The sequence below is a fragment of the Neolamprologus brichardi genome, chromosome 9 (genome assembly GCF_056152115.1).
Source record: "Neolamprologus brichardi isolate AB-2024 chromosome 9, ASM5615211v1, whole genome shotgun sequence".
Lineage (NCBI taxonomy): Eukaryota > Metazoa > Chordata > Actinopteri > Cichliformes > Cichlidae > Neolamprologus > Neolamprologus brichardi.
The window spans coordinates 30,445,124-30,466,803 of record NC_142112.1 but is presented as its reverse complement, the minus strand read 5'-3'; the positions used below and the strand labels follow the sequence as shown (position 1 = coordinate 30,466,803).

Genomic DNA, 21,680 nt, shown 5'->3' with positions numbered 1-21,680 from the left:
CACCATGACTTCTCCTTTTGTTCAGTCTAAACTTGGGCAACCTGAGAGCATGTCTGCTGTCTATGAAAGTCATTCGTGCAGAAACACCAGCTACTTGAATAAGCAGTAAATGTGCAATGGGCAAAATGTGCCTTTGAAACAGAATGTACACTATACAAGCATGCACATTTTACAGACAGTCACGTATAAACAGAGTGTGCACACACAGTACATAATAGCATCTTTATTACACTGAAATATAAAAGTATATATATTTATCACTATCCTGGAGAGAAAGGACCAAGTCAAGAAAACAACTTGTTGCCTCAGTTGTAGCAGTTTTCTCTTTGTCATACGAAAGACAGAAAAAAAAAAAAAGAAATAAAGATTTGGAATCAAAAACATGAAGGCCACAGTGACGGGTTGCCATAGATTCTGTGCACATAAAAGGAAAGGAGGCAAACAGCCGTACATGCTATATCACACATACATACACATGCACACACATGTGAGGACCTTTCATTGCCTACATTCCTCAAACTCTGTCTTTAAAGTCACTCTTAACCTGCTGCCAAAAGAGCACCACAAACACGAGAAGCACGTGGCTCTCAGTTTGGTTTTTAGGAGTGAGATTCCAACGGCGCAACAGTTTTGTCAGCTTTCTGGAGATGTGAGTGAAACTAAACAAGAAAAAAAAGATTAAATAGTAAGGTCTATGTAGAGAAGGCATTGAGTTTAACTTGATAAATGTCACACAGATGTGTCTCTATGTGTCTTGATGCATGCTCAACCATCCTGGAAAAGAAATCACAATAAGTTGATCAGTGTGTTTTTTCTCTTCAGATAAAAATGAAATTTGCAGCCAAACACTGCAGGAATAATTTTCCATCTGGGGTTAATGTGCTTTTGTTGCATTTTGAATGAGTGCAAGATGGAAAGATTCCTTCCACGGTCATGCCTGTACAGTAAAAATAAAGCTGGAGGCAGAAGATAGTTAGCCTATTAACATAAAAACTGTAAATGAAGGGGTAAGCTGGCCTCTTTCCAAAGATAACAAATGTCGCAACTCTTCAGGATGATAATTTATCATATAGTGGGTCTGATTCCTAACAAAAACAAAGTTGCTTACTTGCTAGTTTTTGACCATAAGCAAAGTCAGCCCATTTCAGTTTTTCAACAAGCTAGAGATGTAAAGAGGACATTAGAAAATTTGCTACACTATGCCATCATCTTTTCCAATATTCTTCAGTCTGGCACCAAAAGTGTGTGAACAGCTGTCCACAGGAAGGATGACAGTATTTATAATAGTTGTGTAAAAACTATTTCACAATTTTGTGAAAACACATATGGCATTGACTTCGAAATGAAAGTGATGTTTGATGGCATGGAAATTATAGATAGTTGTGGATAAAATAAATGGTGCATAGCAAATAAGGCATATTAACAGCTAATTAGGCATACGTTGTTTAAGTATGTGCTAAAACAGATGTAATGTCTGGAAGTTTTCAGTGTTTGTAATTTTACTGTGCTTCCATAACCTCTAAATTCTAGTGTTTATGCTAAGTTAAGCTAACCTGCTGCTGACATCTGCTTATATGTTTCCCCCCCAAAAATCCAGAAACTCCTGTAAATAGCACCTACAGTATCAGCACTTATTGTGCCAGCTACTTTGATTAAGCTTTTCAGTATCCTGATGTGCTTCAAGGTTCAACTGCAGATTGAAAACACAGACGTCACATCTGTGGTTAAGGGAGAATGCTGCTGCTGAGAATGGCAGAGGCATCAGATTTACCCACCTGAAGTCTACCTTAGATGGCCTGAGCATTAATTTTTGTCGTAATTTATTTCTTAATCCAAATGATAACCTTTAAGGGCACACGTGTGGTTTACTGTTATTTAGATATTGTTTTTTATGATGGTGTATTTTATTCACCATTTACAATGCTACCAACCGTTTTAGAGAAAACAAACAAACAAAGAAAAAGGAAAACGGTCTCAGGCTCCTTAGCAGCTTCTGGAGGCTGACCAGTCATAGCAGAGTGGGCTCACTGGAAAAGAGGCCATGACTACAAACATGACTAAAAACAGTTTAAGTAAATCATGCAAAGATGTACAAGTAGATATATATCTTCTTTATATGATCTTTACAGAAGTAAAGATCCTGTAAATGCAACAATAGCCGCATTTCCACCAAAAACACTACTAACGTTCAAGGGAACTAAAGTCTCATGGTTACCCAGCCTAGTTGAAACTTGGTAGAGAACTAGCTGTAGGGACATCACTGTTGGCACCCCTGATTCGGGATTTGTTCTGCAGCTGCTGATGCTTTAAAAATGTGAATGAAGAAATTAAGAAAAACCAGTGTGGCCCATTTTAAAAACTGGTAGCTGCAAAATGCCCTATTTGACCTGATGCTCAAGGTGGTTTGCCACACCTGAATGTTGTCCTGGGGAATTGTATCGCTGGCACGTAATAATTTTAATAAGTGAAAAAAAACTTTGCAAGTCATTAGATAATTTATCTGTTTCCAGTCAAGGGCTATCTTGAACTAGTGACATCACTTCTCACAGAAATAGCTCACTTTTCTTTTTGTGACCCTGACTGACTCCCTGAATCTCCTTGTTTACCCACTGAAAACCTGGTAAGTACATCTCAGAAAAGTTAATGCAGGGCAAATGCGGCTAATTTACATTTGCAAAAGTGTCCCCATTTTCAGTATGTACGCCTACAGTCCTCACATGGAAGGAAAACAAGCGCACAAACATACACACACACAGATAAGAGGCGAAGGCCGCAGAGTGGACGCAGAACAGCACAGGGGTCGTCTGAACCGACCGGGCTACAGAGGTCAAAGTTTCTTTCACACAGAAACATGAAGTACCAGTGAGGTTGCCACGGCAGCCCCGGCTCTGTGTCATTGTTCTGTAACCGTGGCAACACGCAACGACAGACTGCAGCGCAGTCAGTCAGTACCGGTGGTACAGCAAGCTCCAACAAAATAGCAGTAAACTGAACAGAGAAGCCTCTTTAGAAGAAAAATAAAGAAGTAAACACAGGATAAGGCGGCGTCGGGGAGAGAAGGTGGCTGACTCCATGGTGCTGAACTGTTGCTGATTGTGATGATCATTTGGCACAAACTTCTTTTGGCTGAAGTGTCTCAGACCAGCAGTGAGAATGTCTTCAAAGGATGGCCTCCAATGTGGTGATAAGAGTGTGACAATAAGGATGCTTTAGTCTTCATTTTGAAAGGCTCTTCTTAATGTGTTCTACCTCCATCTGTGAAGCAAACACAACCGTGAGCTCAGCTAGTTTCATAGCAATTAGAAATAGCTATATTTACAATCAAAGATATGAATATAAAAATTTGTATCAGAAATTTGGTTATGAAAAGTGTAAATGATATAGTTAAGTACAAATTAATGCTGGTATGTCAAAACAGATGGTTAACTACATTGGTACTGCCAATACTCTTATCTCTGATTAGAGATTCTTGACACTTCCTGTACTCCTATTTTGAGTTTACATAGCGTGTTGCCCATCAATACAGATTGTATTTGTGGCATGCATCATACACACTAGATGAACTCATCTGTTGATGAGTTTGTAAACTTATAGCTGTGAAGTCCAAGTAAACCAAGGTATCAATACAGGAAGTAAATACAGGAAGAAGGGGCTATGTTTTGGACTGTTGGAAAACATGGAAAATTTATGTTCATTTCACAGCATGTCTATAGTTCCTGGCTCCATCCCAGAATACAAAGCATACTTAGGTATGGGAAGTTTTTTTTGTTTGTTTGTTTGTTGTTGGGTTTTTTTTTTTTTTTTTGGGGGGGGGGGTCATTTTCCATGACCAAAGAGGCTGTGCTCTTCAATGGATGAAAAACTAATAGAGAAATATTACTAGAGTTCGTCATTCGAGCAGGACTCTGAGTAGAATTGGTACCCCTCCATATTGAAGGGAGCCAGTTAAGGTGGTTCAGGCATCTGATCCTGATGCATCCCAGCTCTTTCTAGGGAGGTGTTTTGGACATGTCTTACTTGTGTTGTCTTCGTAGCGCCCGTTAAAAATAACACAGCATCCACTTATGCCTTGCGAGCTATTGCTCCAAACATTTTATTGACACCATTCATCCTGTCACACCACAGACCAGTCTTCTTTTATGTGCTCCCCTGGAGGCATTCATGAGCTTTCTTAAATACAGCGCCCCCTGCTGGTAAACCTTATCATTACATGACCACCTACATATCAACACATTACTGGGAGGGTGGAAAATGCTGCAGAGATTATATCTCTCAGCTTATTCTTGGAAATGTCTTGGCATTTCCCCAGAAGAGCTGGAGGAGGTGGTTGGGAAAAGGGAAGTCTGGGCATCTCCTCCCCCAATACACAGACCCAGATAAGCATCAAAAATGGGGGGATAGGTAATAAATATACTTGTGTGACTGTTAATATACCTTGGCAGCCTGCCCAAGTAAAGCATATGTGAAGGAAACACATTTAATTTTCCAAAACACATAAAAAAATAAAGTTTTAGATGAATTCATTATATATTTTTTACATTAATAACATATTTACTAGTTGCTGTTAATTTGTGGGCCTGTTTTAATATAATCAATATTATTTCTTAGCCATCTCCTTTCCTCTCATTTCTTCACCACCTTTCACTCACCTGTAAATTAATACGAATCGTCCTCTCCTCATCTAGTGCGGTGGCCAGCTGCTTCATCTCCTGCCTGAAACAAACCCATCACAAACAAATCATGATTGTACATATACAAGAAACAACCTACACTTGCTGGTTTTAAAGGCACACACTCACCTATGTTGGCTCTTCAGCAGGTCTATGGAGGCCCTCAGGTCTCTCAGCTGGTTCCTGAGTTCCTCCAGAGATAGGGGTGTTTGTGGTGAGTGCCGGAGCTCGGGCGAAGGACTCAGACCCGAGGAGGAAGACGGTGAGGCGGATCGATGGCTGGAGTTTGGCGGGTTCAGGATAGAGGGCTTGGCGGGCAGTGGTACTTTACTGTCAGGAGCCTATCCCAAACACAGATCAACAAGAAGAACTGAAGAATTTAGCATTTATAATATTTTCTTCCTCTCACATACAAGATCTAACCTCCTACACAACGTCCTTGGTGATTAAAATATACAGAAAATGAAAAGTTGAATGAATGTTTCACTAACTTGATAATGTTCAACTTAAAAAGAAAGAGTCAAACTTGACCTTTTTTGTTATATTTAACCTTAAAAGAAACTTAATGTACTTCATGTAAATAAATAAAGCATTATCTTTTATTTTTTATCTGCCAACACTAACGTTTGCCAGAAGCCTTGAGTAAAATTACCAAAACACAGTTTTACAAGTCAAAAAACATGAAATTCTGTAGTGTAATGCCCCCTGATGGATTAAATGAGAAGCACAAGGAACTGCCATGGCCGTACAGAGATGGTGGGTACTCCTTTCCTCAGGGAAGCATCTACAGATCTGGTGGAGACAGACTCATGATTGTCCTTCACTCGCTCCTTGTCCTTCCTGACCTCCACTATCGGTGCGTCCAGGTCAGTGCAGGACAGAGAAGACTGCAAAAGAAAGAAATGTGCTTAAACATGTATACATTCACTGGTCTTCTTTATTCAGACTACAGATATATTCTGATAGCAAAATATCCACAACAAGAAAAAAGAAAAAAAATCCTTGTATACAAACTGAGACAATAATAATTTTTAAAAAGCATCACAAGAAATTCATATTTTGCAAGGACAATCTAGTTTAACGAGAAGAATGGAAATGAGGAGAAACATCTTGTCACAGCCTGGGCCTCTGACCCAGCGCTCTGAGTTTATTTTTGCATTATTCTCATGTTAGCTTTGTGATCATGTGATATTCCTATTTAGTTTAGGTTAAAGGCAGCCATTATTTATTGTTTCCTTGGTTTCCATGTTTGGATTCTTGTCTAGTTTATCATGTGTTTTTAGGTCTGTAGGCTTAGTGTTGTCATGTCTAGTTTCCTGTTTTATTTTGAAATAGATCGTGAGTGTTCTGTGTTCATGTGGTTAGTTTTAGGTCGTGTCCAAATTCATGGGCTGCATCCTCCTGAGGACCTGGCCTTCGCGGTCTACGTGGGCCAGGTCCTCAGGAGGTCGGGTAGGCCGGAAGTAAACGGCTATGGAATTGGACGGTCTAGCCTTCTCGATCTACTCCCGCCCTTAATTCAGAGTATTTCCGGTTGTCAGCGCCACGGCAAGAAAATCGAAAATGGACCCCGAAATCTTTCTCCATTTTTTGTGTTCATTTGTAATTATCAACGAGCTAACCCACATTCTCGCCTGAAAATATGTTTAAAGTTTATTTTGTGGCCCAGAAAGATTAATAAGAGTAATTTTAAAACTTAGTAGCGGCCGCCATTGCCGGAAACTGGAGCTTGGCTGGGCCGCGCTATGAATTCTGGGATATGGTGGGCCAAGAAGGACACACCCGACCCATCCTTCAAATTCGGGGAAAAGGAGGACGCATTTGTCGGCTGCATTCGGAGGAGTCTACGAATTTGAACAGCCTTCGGCGCGTCGCTGTGACGTAATCGGTCTACAAATGTGGCCTCAGGAGGATGCAGCCCATGAATTTGGACACGACCTTATTCTCCCCAGTGTTGTAATTATGTTTAATTCTAGTCAGCTGTGTCCTCATGTGTCTCCGTTTCCCCTGATCACCTCGTGTGTATTTAAGTCCTCAGTCTTCCTGTGTTCAGCGTTGCATTGTCTGTTATCTCTCAGTCATAGAGTGTCATAGGTTTTTGTCTTCACTGTGTTTCAAAGTAACTCAGTGTTCATGGTTTTTCATAGTTTTCTTTCACTGAGTTTCATAGTCTTTCAGTTACAGTGTTCACAGTCTTCTTTGTTTTCTTAGTTTCATGTTTTGCCACCTGCAATCAGCCAAATAAAGGCTCGCCTTTTGTTGGAATTAAAGCTCTGTTCTCCTGTGTCTGCATTTGGGTTCGCATCTGAAACGCACCGGCTGCTCAGTCGTGACACATCTAGGTCTATTCTGAAGTTAAGCTTATTTGCCTGACAGCATCTTTAAAGGTCACAAATAAATCTGTGGTGAGGGGTGTTGGCTACCAAAAGCCTTGATTTGGGTGAAATTGAAGTAGCAAAGTCTTGATAAAATGCTGGAAACAGAAGTGATAAAAATGCAAGTAATTTGATTAAAACATTTGTAACTGCATGAAAACAAAGCTATGTTTCATTGAGTTCCCTGAATTACATTTATTACTAAAAGCTGTGAGGGTGGGAAAAGAAAAAGAATTTAATTTCAGTGCCTAAAGCTATCGGAGGAATGTGAAGAAACATCTGCTAAAACTTCCTGACCAAAATGTTTGTGTGCTATGTTGAAGGCGTATCAACAGAAGTTAAAACAGGGCTAGGCCATATTTATGTGTAATACAAATTTATACCAAAAGATGGTGCAGTGAGTCAATGTAGCACTGTAGCAACGTTTAAGCTACTAAGTGCTGATTTAGACTTATTCAGGGGGGTTTATGGTTACAAGGTACCTACAGTGTGGATTTAACAGCAAGTATAAATCCCCTGTAATGCAGAAGGACAGGTTCTCCAGTAAATGTATCAGCAAACAATGGCTGATGTTTCTGACTGAAAACCTTCCAAAAGGAAACCACACTTGGTTGGAAAGAAAAGAAATAAAATAAAAACTTGAATAAAGAGTAACACCGTTTTATGCTACATAGAGCGATGTCAGAATTTCTAAGACATCAGTGTAAGCCTTGACTTTTTGGTAAAACATGACCATACTGCAAGCATAAAGGTTTTTTATAATTGTCATTTTTTTCATTTCTTTTTTTTTTATGCTGATTGACACTAAAGTATTGGTATTAACAGAAAAGAGTGGTTAGCGTTCAAAGCTTAATCTACACACAGCCAGCAGGGGGCGACTGTATTTTGGTTTGAGGTCTGTAGAAATATGTTGTCTTTCTTTCTTTATATACAGTCATTTCTGACAGGCCGACTACAGACTGACTCACTGGTGTGATGATCTGTGAGCGGGGTCGGCGGTCCGTGACTCGTGGTCGCGATGCCGTTGGATGACTCAGCTTCTCTGTAGAAGAGACAATTGCGTCCAGATCCATATCTGTGCAGACAAACACCAGAAATGCAGAAACATATTAGAGACTCCGGCAGAGCAAAAACTCTGAGCCCGCTCTGACACTGCATCACTGCTCGATGCTTCTGTCAGTCTAACTCACCGGTGTCATGTGACCTGTCAGGGGCAGAATCTGGTGTCGAAGCCCCGCCCTCAGATTTGGGGCTATCACACCTGAGCAAGTAAACCATATGTAAACATTAGGCTCATTATGCTCAGGCATGTACAAATCAGGGCGTTTTGTGTATCTGAGTGTGTTTGTGTGTGTACTGACGCTAGTGTGGGCGGTCTCTCGGGACGCCGCGGGGGTTGGGAGGAAGAGGAGGCGCTTGACTTTGGAAGGAGGGGTTTTTTGGGAAGGAGAGATGGGAGGGTGGGCTTAGAGATGTCTCCGAGTTTCACCTCTTCACCTACGCACGAAACAAACATACGCACAAAAATCATACAACAGAATGAGAACACACAAGCAGATCAGAGCTGGATATGCATGCAGAGGGACAAGCATGACTCAAACACGTGCATCATTAGACAAGGGGAAGGTAAACATGGCTGCCTCAGCAAAAATGAACAAATTTTGACCTTTGAAGAGGAATAATTCAGCTGTAAAGGTTAAAGGATGATGAGGGCCGCAGGAAATGAAAGGAAACACACAAACAGGGCAACAGAGGACAGAAAGGATTAAAAAAAATCAGGCATCGAGGGGGTGGCAGCGGTATTTGTCAAGTATTTAAGCTTCTACTAAAAATGAGCCAAACAAGAACCATTTATTATGTTACAATTCGAGAAAATCCTCCATCACTGTTGCATAAAATAACTGGTGTGATTTCATCCAAGATTTAACCCAGTGTGCACAGTGATTGTCTATGCATCTGATCTTGACCCAAGGTCATAGCTGACCATGAAAAAAAACAATTCAAGAAATCATTTTGAGTAATACAGCATAAGAATAGATGTGAAAAGAGCTGTACATCACACTTTTTATTTTTTTTTAATAACAAGCTGACGTGAGCACAGTGTAATAAGATCATCACAAAACACCAACGTTTTAGCTCTTGCCCTTTGGGGGGATTTGTGTTCTCTGAGTGCTCATGTTGCTAGTATGAATATGAGAAGTATTAAGTTGCTGCCATTTGTTTTCTACATCCATTTTTCCTCATAGCAGAGTCACTTTATCCTCCAGCCTGCTTCTGGATCTTTTTTTTATCAAGAATGTATTTATTTCCCCCTACTCCCCTTACAAAGGTGGGCACACCTACAACCAATCAGGATACTTACTATCCTTATTATGAGTCTAGATTAAAAATCTCCTTTTCTAGAGTGACCTGCAGTCAATGCCAGGTCTACAAAAGGACAAAGGACTAAATACAATATCCAGAGCGTATGCAGTAAAAGATTGTAAAAGTAAATTCTTTAAAACTGACTTAAATAAACAGTAACCAGTTCTAACTATTTTATGTTCCACATACATACTTCATGTACTGGTCTATAAACCAGAGTTGGACTCTAAATGTTGTGGAAGAAACTGTTGAATGCTTCAGCGGGATAGTTCATGTTTGTTGCTGCAGGTGGAAGTAAAGAGCTTAACCTATAGCTGTTTTTGAAGTGTAAATTGCACTCAATGCAAGTGTATGGAGGCAAGCTGAGAGTCTGTAACTATTAAAAAAAGCCCAGAAACAACAGTTGCATCAGTCTTTTTAATAGTGTGTCTATTACTAATCCGATAACACTGATGGATATTATGAACAATGCCGGGCATCCTCTGCACACGGTCGTAAACAATCAGAGGAGCCCATTCAGCGACAGGCTGCTTCTCCCAAAGTCAAAAACCAACAGACTTAAAAACTCCTTTGTCCCACACACCATCAAACTGTTTAACTCCTCACTGGAGGGGAGAGGGAGGAGAAACAGGGGGACAAGGGAGGGCGGGAACAACTGAGCTGTAGGTGCTTTTCTACACTGTGCAATATTTGTTTTTTGTTTTTGTTTTGTCTTATATTCGACTGTGCAATAATCACTGTGCAATATACTCACTCAAATGAGCAATCCTATTTATCCATATTGTATATTCTGTATCTATATATGTGTATATGTGTATATATGGTGTATTTATGCTTATATCCTTACTCTCATTCCCCTTAATGTATCTGTAACATGCAACTTCTTTCGGTGCTTTGCTACTGGAAACTGAATTTCCCGGAGGAACCCGCCCGAGGGATTAATAAAGTTTCATCTAATCTAATCTAATCTAATAAAAGGATTTAATCTTTTAAATAATGACAACAAAGCAAAAACTGTCTCAAAAACTGACTTTTAGCTGTGCATGGTAAAACCTTTCATGCTTTTGGAGACTTCTTAAAAGCACTTAGCTGCAGTAGCACCCTCCTACATGTACTGCTGTGCAAAGAAGCCACACGGAAAAGTGTGCCAGCACGACTGCTTTTGACTGATGTAACAACAAGCAACACCTTAAAAACTGTCAGCCACAAAATCATAGAACTTACGAACTTAATTGTTTGGGTTTTTTTTTTTTTTTTCAGCAAAGGCAAACTCCAACCATAGAAACTTTGCTGCTTTATTTAAATGTATGACAGAGTTATGGAAATCAGTTTGACAGTGGTACAAAGTAACACATAAGGCTGATGACACTTTTTCTTTTTACCTCTGATTGTATGTTTTTAACCCCACTGCAATCACAGTATATCGCATATATATAAAAGAAAGTCATCATTTCGTGCTGCTCTGATACAATGACATCGCTGCCACTGTGCAGACATCTGGAGACATCCGTCTAACACCAGCAGCACAGTCAGTGCCAGTCTTTCTTATGCTTAAAACCACATTAAAACCCATAGTTTCCTGTTGCACACAGACTGATACTGATGCACCTCTTCAATCAAAGCTCTGCTATTTTGCTCGAAAAATAGCGGGGCAATTCCCGTAAGTGATATCTGCAGAAACTTGAACTAGAAAAGAATCTTTTTCATGTAAAGAAGCCCAGCAGGGTGTTATATGATTATTATTAGTATGAAGGATGTTAGTAATCAGCCGAGCAAATAAGTGAGATAGTGCAGCCGAGCACTAGTCAAAGCAGGTCAGATTTTACCTCGATCCTGGTCTCTCTGGGGAAGATGTTCAGGCCGCTCAGGAGGAGCCTTCCTGACCTCTGACTTTTTCTCTGCAGTCAGAGTTCAAAGGTTTTCTTGTCTTTCTTTTATTTTTTTATAGTCTCAGACCACAAAAACAAGCAAGAAGATGAGAGCTGTTACCTGTGGTGTGTTTTGCCGACGATGGACTTGGAGGAGGCGGTTTCTTTGGTCTCTGGAAACACATACAGATACAGAAGCATCACAAAACCACATCTGCAGATTTCAAACATCACTATGACCTGGAAAGTTTTGCGAGTCATGACAAAATCACCTCTTTCTCAACTTCTAGCAGCTTGACAAAGTTGTCTGGGAAGACACCTTGCCTTCCCCCGATCTCCCCCATCCACCAGCCTGCATCGGCACAATCCTGGACAAAATCATTTTTAAGTATTTATTTGAATTTGCAGATGCCTGGAAGTGAATGCAGATGCGAATACGAAATCGCACAATGCTTCGCTCACCTTTGTGATGATATTTATGATTTCCCCCTCTTTGATCGTCAGCTCATCTTCATTTTGTGCTTCGTATGGAAAGAGGACTTTACACTGCTCCCGCCCTGACAGCCAGTCAAAAGGAGTCAAGTCAGTTTGATAGAACAAAAAAGTCAGAAACAAGACGGTTTAGACAAAGAAGGCAAACTGGATTTGACCTACATAAATAGAAGAATGTGTTTTCATTATGCAAGAATGTCATCAACACAGTTTACATCGAGCAAAAAATGTAATTTATAATTGGAAATATAAAAAAGTTCCAAATAATCCCTTTATTTATTTTGTCATTTTTTTTATTAATCATCTTTTAAAGTCTTTTATCCATACGTTTTACAATAAACAATAATAATCCCTATCAGTGATCTAATAATGGACAAACTCATTCACTCTGAAAAAAATAGTTTGTTCTCTTGTATAAACGGACATGCTTGGACAAAAGCCCAAACGAGGAAGCACTTTCAAAACAGTGTAACAACATTAGACACTATGATAATAAGAAACAACGCTTTATTAGAATGAAAGGAAACCTGCAAAAAGTGTAGGAAATGATAGCAAACATGGTTTGTAGTTGACCGAATGGAACACATGGAGCGATTCTGTTTGGTCTGCACATGTATTTGAGATTTTACGAGCCGTTCTCAGCATCATTGTTTAATGTGCAGGAACCAGGGGAATGCTGAGAAAGCTGAGAGACAGTTTACCATTGTGGAAGGGTTTCCTTAAACCCACACTATGATTTTTCTCTTTAAAGTAACCAACAGGTTTTAGTACTGAGTCCTGACCGTCTAATTTATCTAAACTTAATCAAACGGCAAGAGAAAAGGGATCAAATACGAAGGTAAATATAAAAAGGCGGTCGCAGACAGACCTCGAACCCTTGTCTTAGGTCTTGTGATTAAATTACGTGTCATCTTACCTAAGTAAGGCACATTTTGGACTGCTTGTCATTTTGTTACCTGTTAAAAATTTGGCTGTTTGGTTGGGAAACCTTCTGTTTGGTATGCTTTGTTTTAGTCTTTTGTGATGCTTGCTGCTTCTAGCCTGCATGCAGTTAGTGTTTAAGCAAATATTATTCTTTTAAATAAGATCTTCAAAACCTGTAAACCACTAAACCACAATTTTTCACTTCCTGCCACATGAAATAAGGCCAGATGATTGCATTTCGAGCGTGCAGAAAAAGGGAAAATTTTGGGGATTTTTTTTCTATCTGGTAACTTAGGGACAGGTTACACATGTAACAACTGTAACATGAAGGTGAGTACACATGTACACATTTAAGGAGATGGTTTTTACAGGGTACAGGGAAGAGGTAGAGATTTGATAGGGTGTTCTTGTCTAATATTTTCATGTGTGTGCGGGTGCACGGGTATGTTGGTATGGGTATATATATATTTGTAGGTTGTGTATCCTTTGAGGTGTTAATGGGGTTATTGAAAATGTGTATATGTGCGTATGTGTAAATACGTATGTATGGATAGATAGAAACATATATGTATATATATTAATAAAATAAAATAAAATAAAATAAATAAATAAAAAAAAGAATAATAATTAAAAAAAAAAAAAATACACATGACATATAATGTGATTGCAAGGAGGTATTTCGGTAGTCTATAAATTACTAGATAGTGGAAAAGGGGTGGGATTAAATAAGCTCATGCTTCTTCCTGCTCCTTTTTGAACATAAAAGATATTTGTAGTTGTGGTTGCTCGTTTTCTTTTTGTTTTGCTTTGTTTATTTGTCTCTTTTAATTCTATGTTGTTGTACTTTTTTAACATGTTCAAAATAAAGATTCAATCAATCAATCAATCAATCATGTACAGTAATCCACTACATTTCTGAGTCATGTGATTACTGTAATGTGCTACTTTGGAACATGTTACATGCAACTCTGCTCCTTTAGCAGGCTTCTGTTCTTCTTCATGGTTGAAATCGTTGTTAAAGGGGTTTCCCTTTGTTAAAATATGACGAATAAGGATTCCTGACCAAACACCAGAATGTGATGAGCTGAAAGTGACTTGTGCGTCAATTTGTCATTAGCACAGTGTTTTTGCTAGATTCGCCTACACGACAGTTAAGATGCAACTTCTCACCTTTGGTTTTGCTGTCAGGCTCCGTCTTCATGCTTTCAACTGCACCGCTCGCTGCTTTCCCGTCGCTGGCCTGAGTGGGGGAAGAGATGTTGGAACATCTTAAGTTTCAGACTCTTTCACATTCTCATCTATGTTTTAACATAGTTTTTGTTAGGCACTTCCTGGTTTGAGTCATCATGTTTTCATCTTTTATTTATCAATTTGTACTGTGCAAAAGCCTCCTGCTAGCTCCCATTTCTTTAACAGGTGTAGCAATATTTACTGCAACATGCTAATATTAATGAAAATACAGGATTTAAGAAAAAATGTACAATTCTAACGAATTTGAAAGACAATATTTAGTATGACCAGCTTTGTACTTCAACACAGCCTAAACTGTCTTAGGCAAATGTTCTTTAATTTCTTTAAGTTGTCTTCAGGAATAGTTCTCCGGGCTTCTTTAACCTCCTAGGACCTGGCTGTTTGGTTTTCTATCCAGGTATGTTTTTACTTCATCTGCAGTGTGTTTGTGATCATTGTCATGCTGAAAAACACAACTACTGTCAATCAGATAATATCCAGACGGTAATGCCTGGCAGATTAAAAGCTGCTGGTTCTCTCTGTGTTCAGCCACAAACCATGCCAAAGCTTCCACTTTTATTTCCGAGATGGGTGTTTTACCTTTTCCCTGACCTCCACTGTACATACCGATGACAATTTAATTTGGATTCATCCCTCCATCGGACCTGTTGCCACTGATTGTCAGCCCAGTTCTTGTGTAATCTGGCATACCTCAGCCTTTTGTCCTTATTTCCCTTCCTTAAGAAAGCCTTCTTGATAGAAACCCTTCAAATGAGACATTTTCTGATGGGTTTTCAGTGAACAGTAGATGAATCATTTGAAGGGCCGGATGTATTATTAAGTCCTGTGTGCTAGCTCTGGCTTTACAAGATTTTTTTCTGTTTCTTAAGGACATGACTTTTGAAATACTGTTCATCTGCTGCAGATAGGTCTTAGTCATCACTTGCCCACTTTCCTAAGTTTCTTTTAAGGATATACTTTTAAGGACACAGCTTGTGAGACATACCACATTTCTTGCTAATATTTCTTTGAGAATCACCTTTTTGGTGAAAAACCAGTCAGACTCTTATCTTTGGCATTATTCACAGAGTCAACTAAATAAATGGGAACAAATTGTGCTTTTGTGCCAGGCAGCTAGTAACAAAAATAGCCCAAAAATACAGTTTAAAATTGGTTCTTTGCTAAGTTGTCTGTTATGTGTCAATACAACACTGGTTCATCCCTTGAGTTAAGTGTTTTGTTTATGCATGAATGATTCATAGATCAGTGTTAAGTGTCTTAATAAACAAAACAAAGATCGCTCTGAAAATGGCCTGGTATAAGTACTGAAAATGCGCTAAGAGGCAGCCAATGTCCAAAGAAACACCACTTCAAGCTGGGCATACAGTTTTTCAGTCGCGTTATCCAGCATCTGCTCAAACTGCACAATTGACTCGCAGGGGTTAGAAGTTCGTAGATCACGATGCAGGGTTTCACACTATACGGCCCGATGATCTGATGCGACCTGAGTGCTCACACTGTGCGTCCATAACATGGAGGTTATAACAGAAAATCTGTCGCTCGCTCTCCCTCTCTGTCTTTCACTCACACAGACTCACACCACCACCATCAACTTTGCTAAATTGCTAATGAAAAACATTAATCAGGCAGCTGTGATTGAGCAGCAATGTAAATCCAACTATTTTCACAGTTGTTGTGGTCGTGATAATTTCGTGAGGCCACATCGAAAAAGCTCGGATGAGCTTGCCAAAGTTCTACAAGTTGTGCCTCCATTGCTTGTGTCCAGATCACACGCTGAACTGCCGTGCTGCTCCGTCTTTTTCACCGACATTTATCTGTTTGCGTGTGCGCAGTGTGAGAGGCTACGTTGACACCCTCACGACGGCCGACAGGATTTCAAACAGGTTTGATTTTCAAGCGATTGATGATCGGGAGCTGGTCGTGAGGTGTTAATCGCTTCTCGTTACCCCACGTATGCTACACAATGCACGCCACACGATGAAGGCGAATCACCAAAATGGTCGCACGACTGAAAAATCGTCTCAAAATAAGCCACAAATCGCACAGTTTAAGCCCAGCATTAGAAGAGTTAGAAGAAAACTGGCTCCTTGGAAGCAAAACATAAAGAAATGATGGCTGTCTTGAGGCTTTTGCGCAGTATTGTATGTTTGTACATTTATTTAAATGCAAACACAAATCTATAAAATAAACATTTTGAAGTTTCTTTATAAATAACTTAACATGACTTGACATTTCTGAATCTTCTTCAGGGCCTCACAGTATTCAAGTAACACACTCAGATTTTCCTAATTGCACTTGAGTATAGCACATTTGCTTGTCATTGAACTGAATTCAATGATGAGGACAAATCAATCAAAAATAGGCCCGAGAATGGAGAACAGTACACCGTGACAGCAGTGGCAGTCAGCACTGGCAAAACATTTCACAGAATTTCACTCAAGTTGGTAGTAAATGAACCACACATAACAGGAAAATAGGAACACTAGCCAAACAAAATGATGGGAGAAAAAAAACTGTAAGGGTAAAAAGCAAGACTAACATAGCCGGTACATTTCCAGTCTAAGCAGATAATTAGAGAGGATGAGCTCAGATTCAGCACAAGGCTGACTTGCTGATCATGTTGAACACGCACAGGCTACAGCTACAGTGTTCAGGTGCCATTAAAGCAGCCGTTGTTTCCCAGCTGGAGTGGATCCCTCATTCATGTTTGTGGAACCAGTGGTTGCTCTTCCTCAGGAAAAATACACACACACACACACAAACAGCACTCAGTCTGGGAGAAAACACACACACTGCTTTCTTCTGTTCGGTCGGGAGAAACCAACACCGCCGTGCCACCTCCTCTCCTCTCCAAACCCTCCCCTTTTCTGTCTTCTACCCTCCCTAATGAGACCCATGTGGAGCCACAAGCAAAGAGAGACCATTACAACATGGCAGAGAGGTTTTGTGCGATACTACTCTTCGAACAAGCAGAACTGAAATTATTCATCCCACATATGGTTTCTTACTGCAAAAACATAACTGCGAACACACAAAAGCACACATGCACATCCAGTCCTGTAGAAGTAGCAGTATGAGAATATTATTGTGACCTTCAACAAATATCAAACCATACCACCTCATACATAGTGTGAACACAATGAATACATGCTGATTGATCCTCACATAACCCTTGAAGCTGCATGCAAGGTGCAGGGTGCTATTTTATCACCTCATTACTGTAAAGCAGATCTTCACCGGCTTGGTATGGTGTGAAAAGACTTTGAAGAGATCTTTGCGAGAGGTGTAAACAATGTAATGGTTTGTTTAAAAAAAAAACCCATCAGGTGAAACGCCGTCTTTTCAGATCATTCAAAAGATGCCTGTAGGAAAACAAGGTCACGTCTTCTTTACCTCTGCTTGAAAAGTGAAAGTGCACTCTTTCTCCTCAACACCTCTGCAAATTTAAACCCCGTCACTTTTTCTGAGGCTGCAGAGCCTCATCACCACACTGCCCTAGCTGATGGAAACAGTAGGTTATTTTACAGACAACGAGACGGATGCTGAGTGGCTGTCTGCTCACAGCCACTGCGCGACCAAATCAGATGTTAAACCAAAGACACTATTTGCAATTCTCAAACAATGTCCGGGTGTTACATAGATGACTACTAAACTTTTATATTTAAACCCAGGTTCATGACATTTTAGCCTTACCAGGTTGTGTCTGAACAGGTTTTAGATCTTAATTTCAAACATGCATTCACCTTGAAATTAGGCTGATGTGAAGACTTTTAAAACAAATTTAAACAAAAAGTGAACTTTACTGCTGATGTAAATGTTTCAGATTTGAAAACTGATCCTAAACATGCAACGTTTATGTCACAGTGACCACTGAAATGAAGGTGTTCATCTCTTCATTGATTCAGCCATTTGGCTTCAAATTATGTATGTTTTTTTGGAATAAACTGTACAGAAGCAAGATGCCAAGATGACTGCTGGGTACAGTCAGTCCTATCTGATCTCAGACACCAAGCAGGGTCTGGGGAGTACTGGGAATACTAGCTGCTGTGATTTTTTTAATGGCTGTGGTACAGGAGGTAGAACAGGTAATTTACTAATTACAAAGTTGGTGGTTCAATCGCTGGCCGCTCTAGCCTGCATCCTAAAGTATCCTTAGGTGAGATGTTCTTAATGCCATTATCCGAGTGTGTATGAGACGTGCTGTATAAATTGCCTTAAGTGATCAAGTAGAGTAGAAGAGCGCTATATAAGCACCAGTCTATTTACAACTTACTTCTAAAAGTCCTTTTGTGTCACATGAAACAGGCTTTTGAAGTGACTCAACAATGAAAACAAAGTCAACATCACCAACAAGAAGAGGAAGTGGACCTTATAGCTGGGGTTGTGGTTTTAACAAACTTCTAGCCACTTAAGTTAACTTTTTATTTAATCTAAGGAGCAATTCTGTATTTGCTTTCCTGCAGAGAAACACTTACAATTACAGCTGTGCAGCTGCAAAAATTGTAAGCCAACCAGTCAAGTTGCAGTTAACCTGGCCAAAGCTGATGTTTGCACTCTTGGATTTAAAATATCATCATGTCATCATCGTATCCATATCAGATTCAGAGTTCAGAGCCACAAACTATTGATCTACCCAAAAACTAGCCAAATACATTTGATTTGGAGTATTGCTACATGACAGCAAAAACTCCTTTATTCATCTGTCTCACCATCTCACTAAGAAAAGCTGTGCACAGGAACTGTTTTGGGGTTTTTTTTACTGACAAACTGGCAATTAATTATGTTGTGTCCTCCATTGTTCTACAGCTGATTCACTTTTTGGCCAAAACCCCCAACTGATACTTTGGCCCATTCAAATATATTTCAGCTGCTCAGTGACTCTAACCAGTGTGTGAGTTGATGAAGTTTGATGTTACGATGTTATCCTACACTCACATACATACACTCACTGGCCACTTTGTCAGGTATACTTACTAGTACTGGGCTGGACCCCGTTTTGCCTTCAGAACTGCCTTAATACTTCATCACATAGATTCAACAAGTGGCTGGAAACACTCCTCAGAGAATCACATAGTTGCTCCAGATTTGTTGGCAGCACATCCCAAAGGTGCTCTATTGGACTGAGATCTGGTGACTGTGGAGGCCCTATGACCACAGTGACAATGAGTTCACTGTGGTCATAGAAGGATATGATTAGCAAAGTACTCAAGTGGGCTGTGGTGTTTTAAAAGATGTTTAGCTGGTACTAAGAGGATCAAATTATGGTAAGGAAATATCCCCCCACACCATTACACCACCAATAGTCTGAACCGTTGATACAAAGCAGGATGGATCCATCCTTTCGTGTTGTTTAGGCTTAGTTCTGACCCTACCAACCAAATGTTGCTGCAGAAATCAAGACTGGTCACATCAGACAACAGTTTTCCAATTTTCTATTGTCCAATTTGGAGAATAAAAAATGGCTTCAATTTCTAGTTCTTGGCTGACAGGAGTGGCACCCGTTGTGGTCTTCTGCTCCTGTAGCCCATCTGCTTCAACTTTCAATGTGCACTTCTGCCTTTCTATCAGTTTGAAGTAGTTTGGACATTCTCCTCTGACACCAACAAGGCATTTTCACCCAGAGGACTGACCCTCACTGCATGTTTTCTCAGACCATTCTCGGTAAACTCTAGAGATGCTAGTATGGAAAAAACCCAGGGGATTCCCAGTTATTTATTAACCATGTCACGTTCAAAGTCACTTAAATCACCTTTCTTCCTTATTCTCACGGTCAGTTTGAACATCAGTAGCTCGTCTTGACCATACTGCATGCTTAAATGCACCAAGTCTCTGCTGTCTCTCTTTCGCATCAGAAGGTTCCCGCTGGTTTCTATTTCACATCCAATGACTTTTTCTCAGGTGACAGTTGATGTCAAGCCTGAGTGACTTTGAGTCACCGCAATGAAAAAAAAAAAAGAGGAACCGCTGAACAAACACTAAGAAAAGCGTTTCCATTTGCTGCAATGGCAATAATCCAAATTATAAACACCTGCGTTAAACTCGCATGTGGTCACTCTGCGTCTGTGCAGCAAGCCACACCACTCAGTCGCAGACACACACACACACGTACTAACAACCGACCGTTCAGTTGAAAAGTTACATGGCCTCGTGTGACTCACCTAGATGGATACTCCTGACGCTTCCTCTGGAGCCTCATTACTGAGTGAGGAGACGAGTCTCACCATAAAGCAGCATAACAGCCTCCCACTAACAGGGCAGGCTGACAAACATCCTTCACTTACACACACACACACACACACACACACACACACAGTCTGCTGCTAAATAGGAGGCTTTGATGACCAGTGTGCTGGTTTTAATGACCGTTTGACACTCTTTAAACACACCTTCATCGACATAGTTAATGTTCTTTATTTCTACCTTCATCCTAATGAATGTTTAAGCAGCATTTCACTTTCAGGCTGTTTGCGTCTGTAATTTTTAGCTGCTGACTGTTCTTGGCGTGCAAGTTAACATTTTCTGTTTTTCTTTAATAAAGACTTTTACATTTCTTGATTGCCAGCATTTTCTTACTAATACTGCCATTAAAGTTCACTTTAATTACCAGCCCTGTTCACCAAGATTGACTGTTTAGACATCTCACTTTTAAAATGTTTTAAAATTTACAATAAATTGACAGACAAACCCAATACCATATCCTTTAATGGAAACTATTAAGCCAAAAAATAGTTGGGTGACGTTACCTTGGCTTTCAGTTCAAAAAGCTGTCTACAAACTGGACTATTTTATGTCCAGTTTTAAATATTTGTGGTTTAAAACAGGAGCCAAAATAAAAAATCATATTTTTATTGCTTATATTTCCCCCATTTTGGTATCCCAAACACTTCTTTAGCATAAAACACACATAAAACCATCATCTTTTAGGCTGCTTTGTTGGTGAACTAGCCCTTTAAGTCTATATCCATAACCCTTCCATTGTCATCCCAACATGTCAAGCATCAATTTTTGTAGCATTTAATACCCCAGAAATGTCTTCTTGGTGGCCGTTATCTCTTTTTCTGTGTTTCCCTGAGAAATATTTACAAAACTCGCTGACAACAGTGTGAAAAGCAAAAACATACATTGCTTAAAACTCCTGCCTCACCTGGCCTTATGTTGTTACGCTGTTTAATTTCCAATGAAGAAGAGAAGAATATGCAGAAGATAAAATTAAAATGAATAAGGAGGGCACAGCCCTCTCCTTACCCTCCAAAAATACGCCGACAAATCCCGTCCCTACCGTCTTTTTCTGTGTCTCCAGTTAAACTCGGACGAGGCTTTGCTACATCAGCTCACGCAGCAGGAGAATAGACGTGAATATGTAGACGTCAGTGAAAAGCTGTATCAACTCCCTTCCCCTCTCCTGCTCTCTCTGTCTGCCCTGCTGCGCTCTCACTTCTGCTTTGCTTGTCAATTCCCTACAGGATGTGTGTGTGCATGTGTGTGTGTGTGTGCGCATGTGTGTTAACATAAAACCACTTCCTGTGCTGTAAAACTGAAGCTGAGGAAGGGGCGGCCCAAAGGCTGTGACTTCCTTCCCTCATTGCTGTTGATGATAATTTTTTAAAAAGTCTATAAAATAGAGTGTATAAAGCAGAATGTGTATACTTGTATTACTTGCATTGTGGGGACCTGTTTACTAAATTGCCTTATGGGGACAAAACAGACCCCATAGTGCTAGTCATTTAATTTTAGAC

The 21,680-nt window shown here is 39.9% G+C and overlaps 1 protein-coding gene across 3 annotated transcripts in view; it reads right to left on the bottom strand.

Annotated features, from left to right (window-relative positions):
• Positions 1-208: 208 nt before the first annotated feature.
• Positions 209-21,680, bottom strand: part of sh3kbp1 (SH3-domain kinase binding protein 1) — a 47,854-nt gene continuing 26,382 nt past the window's right edge. The window contains exons 8-19 of one of the 3 annotated variants that reach the window (XM_006799219.3): positions 13,864-13,933; positions 11,740-11,834; positions 11,550-11,645; positions 11,399-11,450; positions 11,236-11,307; positions 8,407-8,542; positions 8,236-8,306; positions 8,014-8,120; positions 5,420-5,557; positions 4,800-5,011; positions 4,650-4,713; positions 209-3,255 (exon numbers count right to left, since the gene is read on the bottom strand). In XM_006799219.3, the coding sequence (XP_006799282.2) occupies positions 3,217-3,255; positions 4,650-4,713; positions 4,800-5,011; positions 5,420-5,557; positions 8,014-8,120; positions 8,236-8,306; positions 8,407-8,542; positions 11,236-11,307; positions 11,399-11,450; positions 11,550-11,645; positions 11,740-11,834; positions 13,864-13,933 (1,152 nt within the window). In that variant the 3' untranslated portion in view covers positions 209-3,216. The remainder of the gene's footprint in view (positions 3,256-4,649; positions 4,714-4,799; positions 5,012-5,419; positions 5,558-8,013; positions 8,121-8,235; positions 8,307-8,406; positions 8,543-11,235; positions 11,308-11,398; positions 11,451-11,549; positions 11,646-11,739; positions 11,835-13,863; positions 13,934-21,680) is intronic. The other 2 variants (XM_006799220.3, XM_006799221.3) reach the window with 2 other exon arrangements.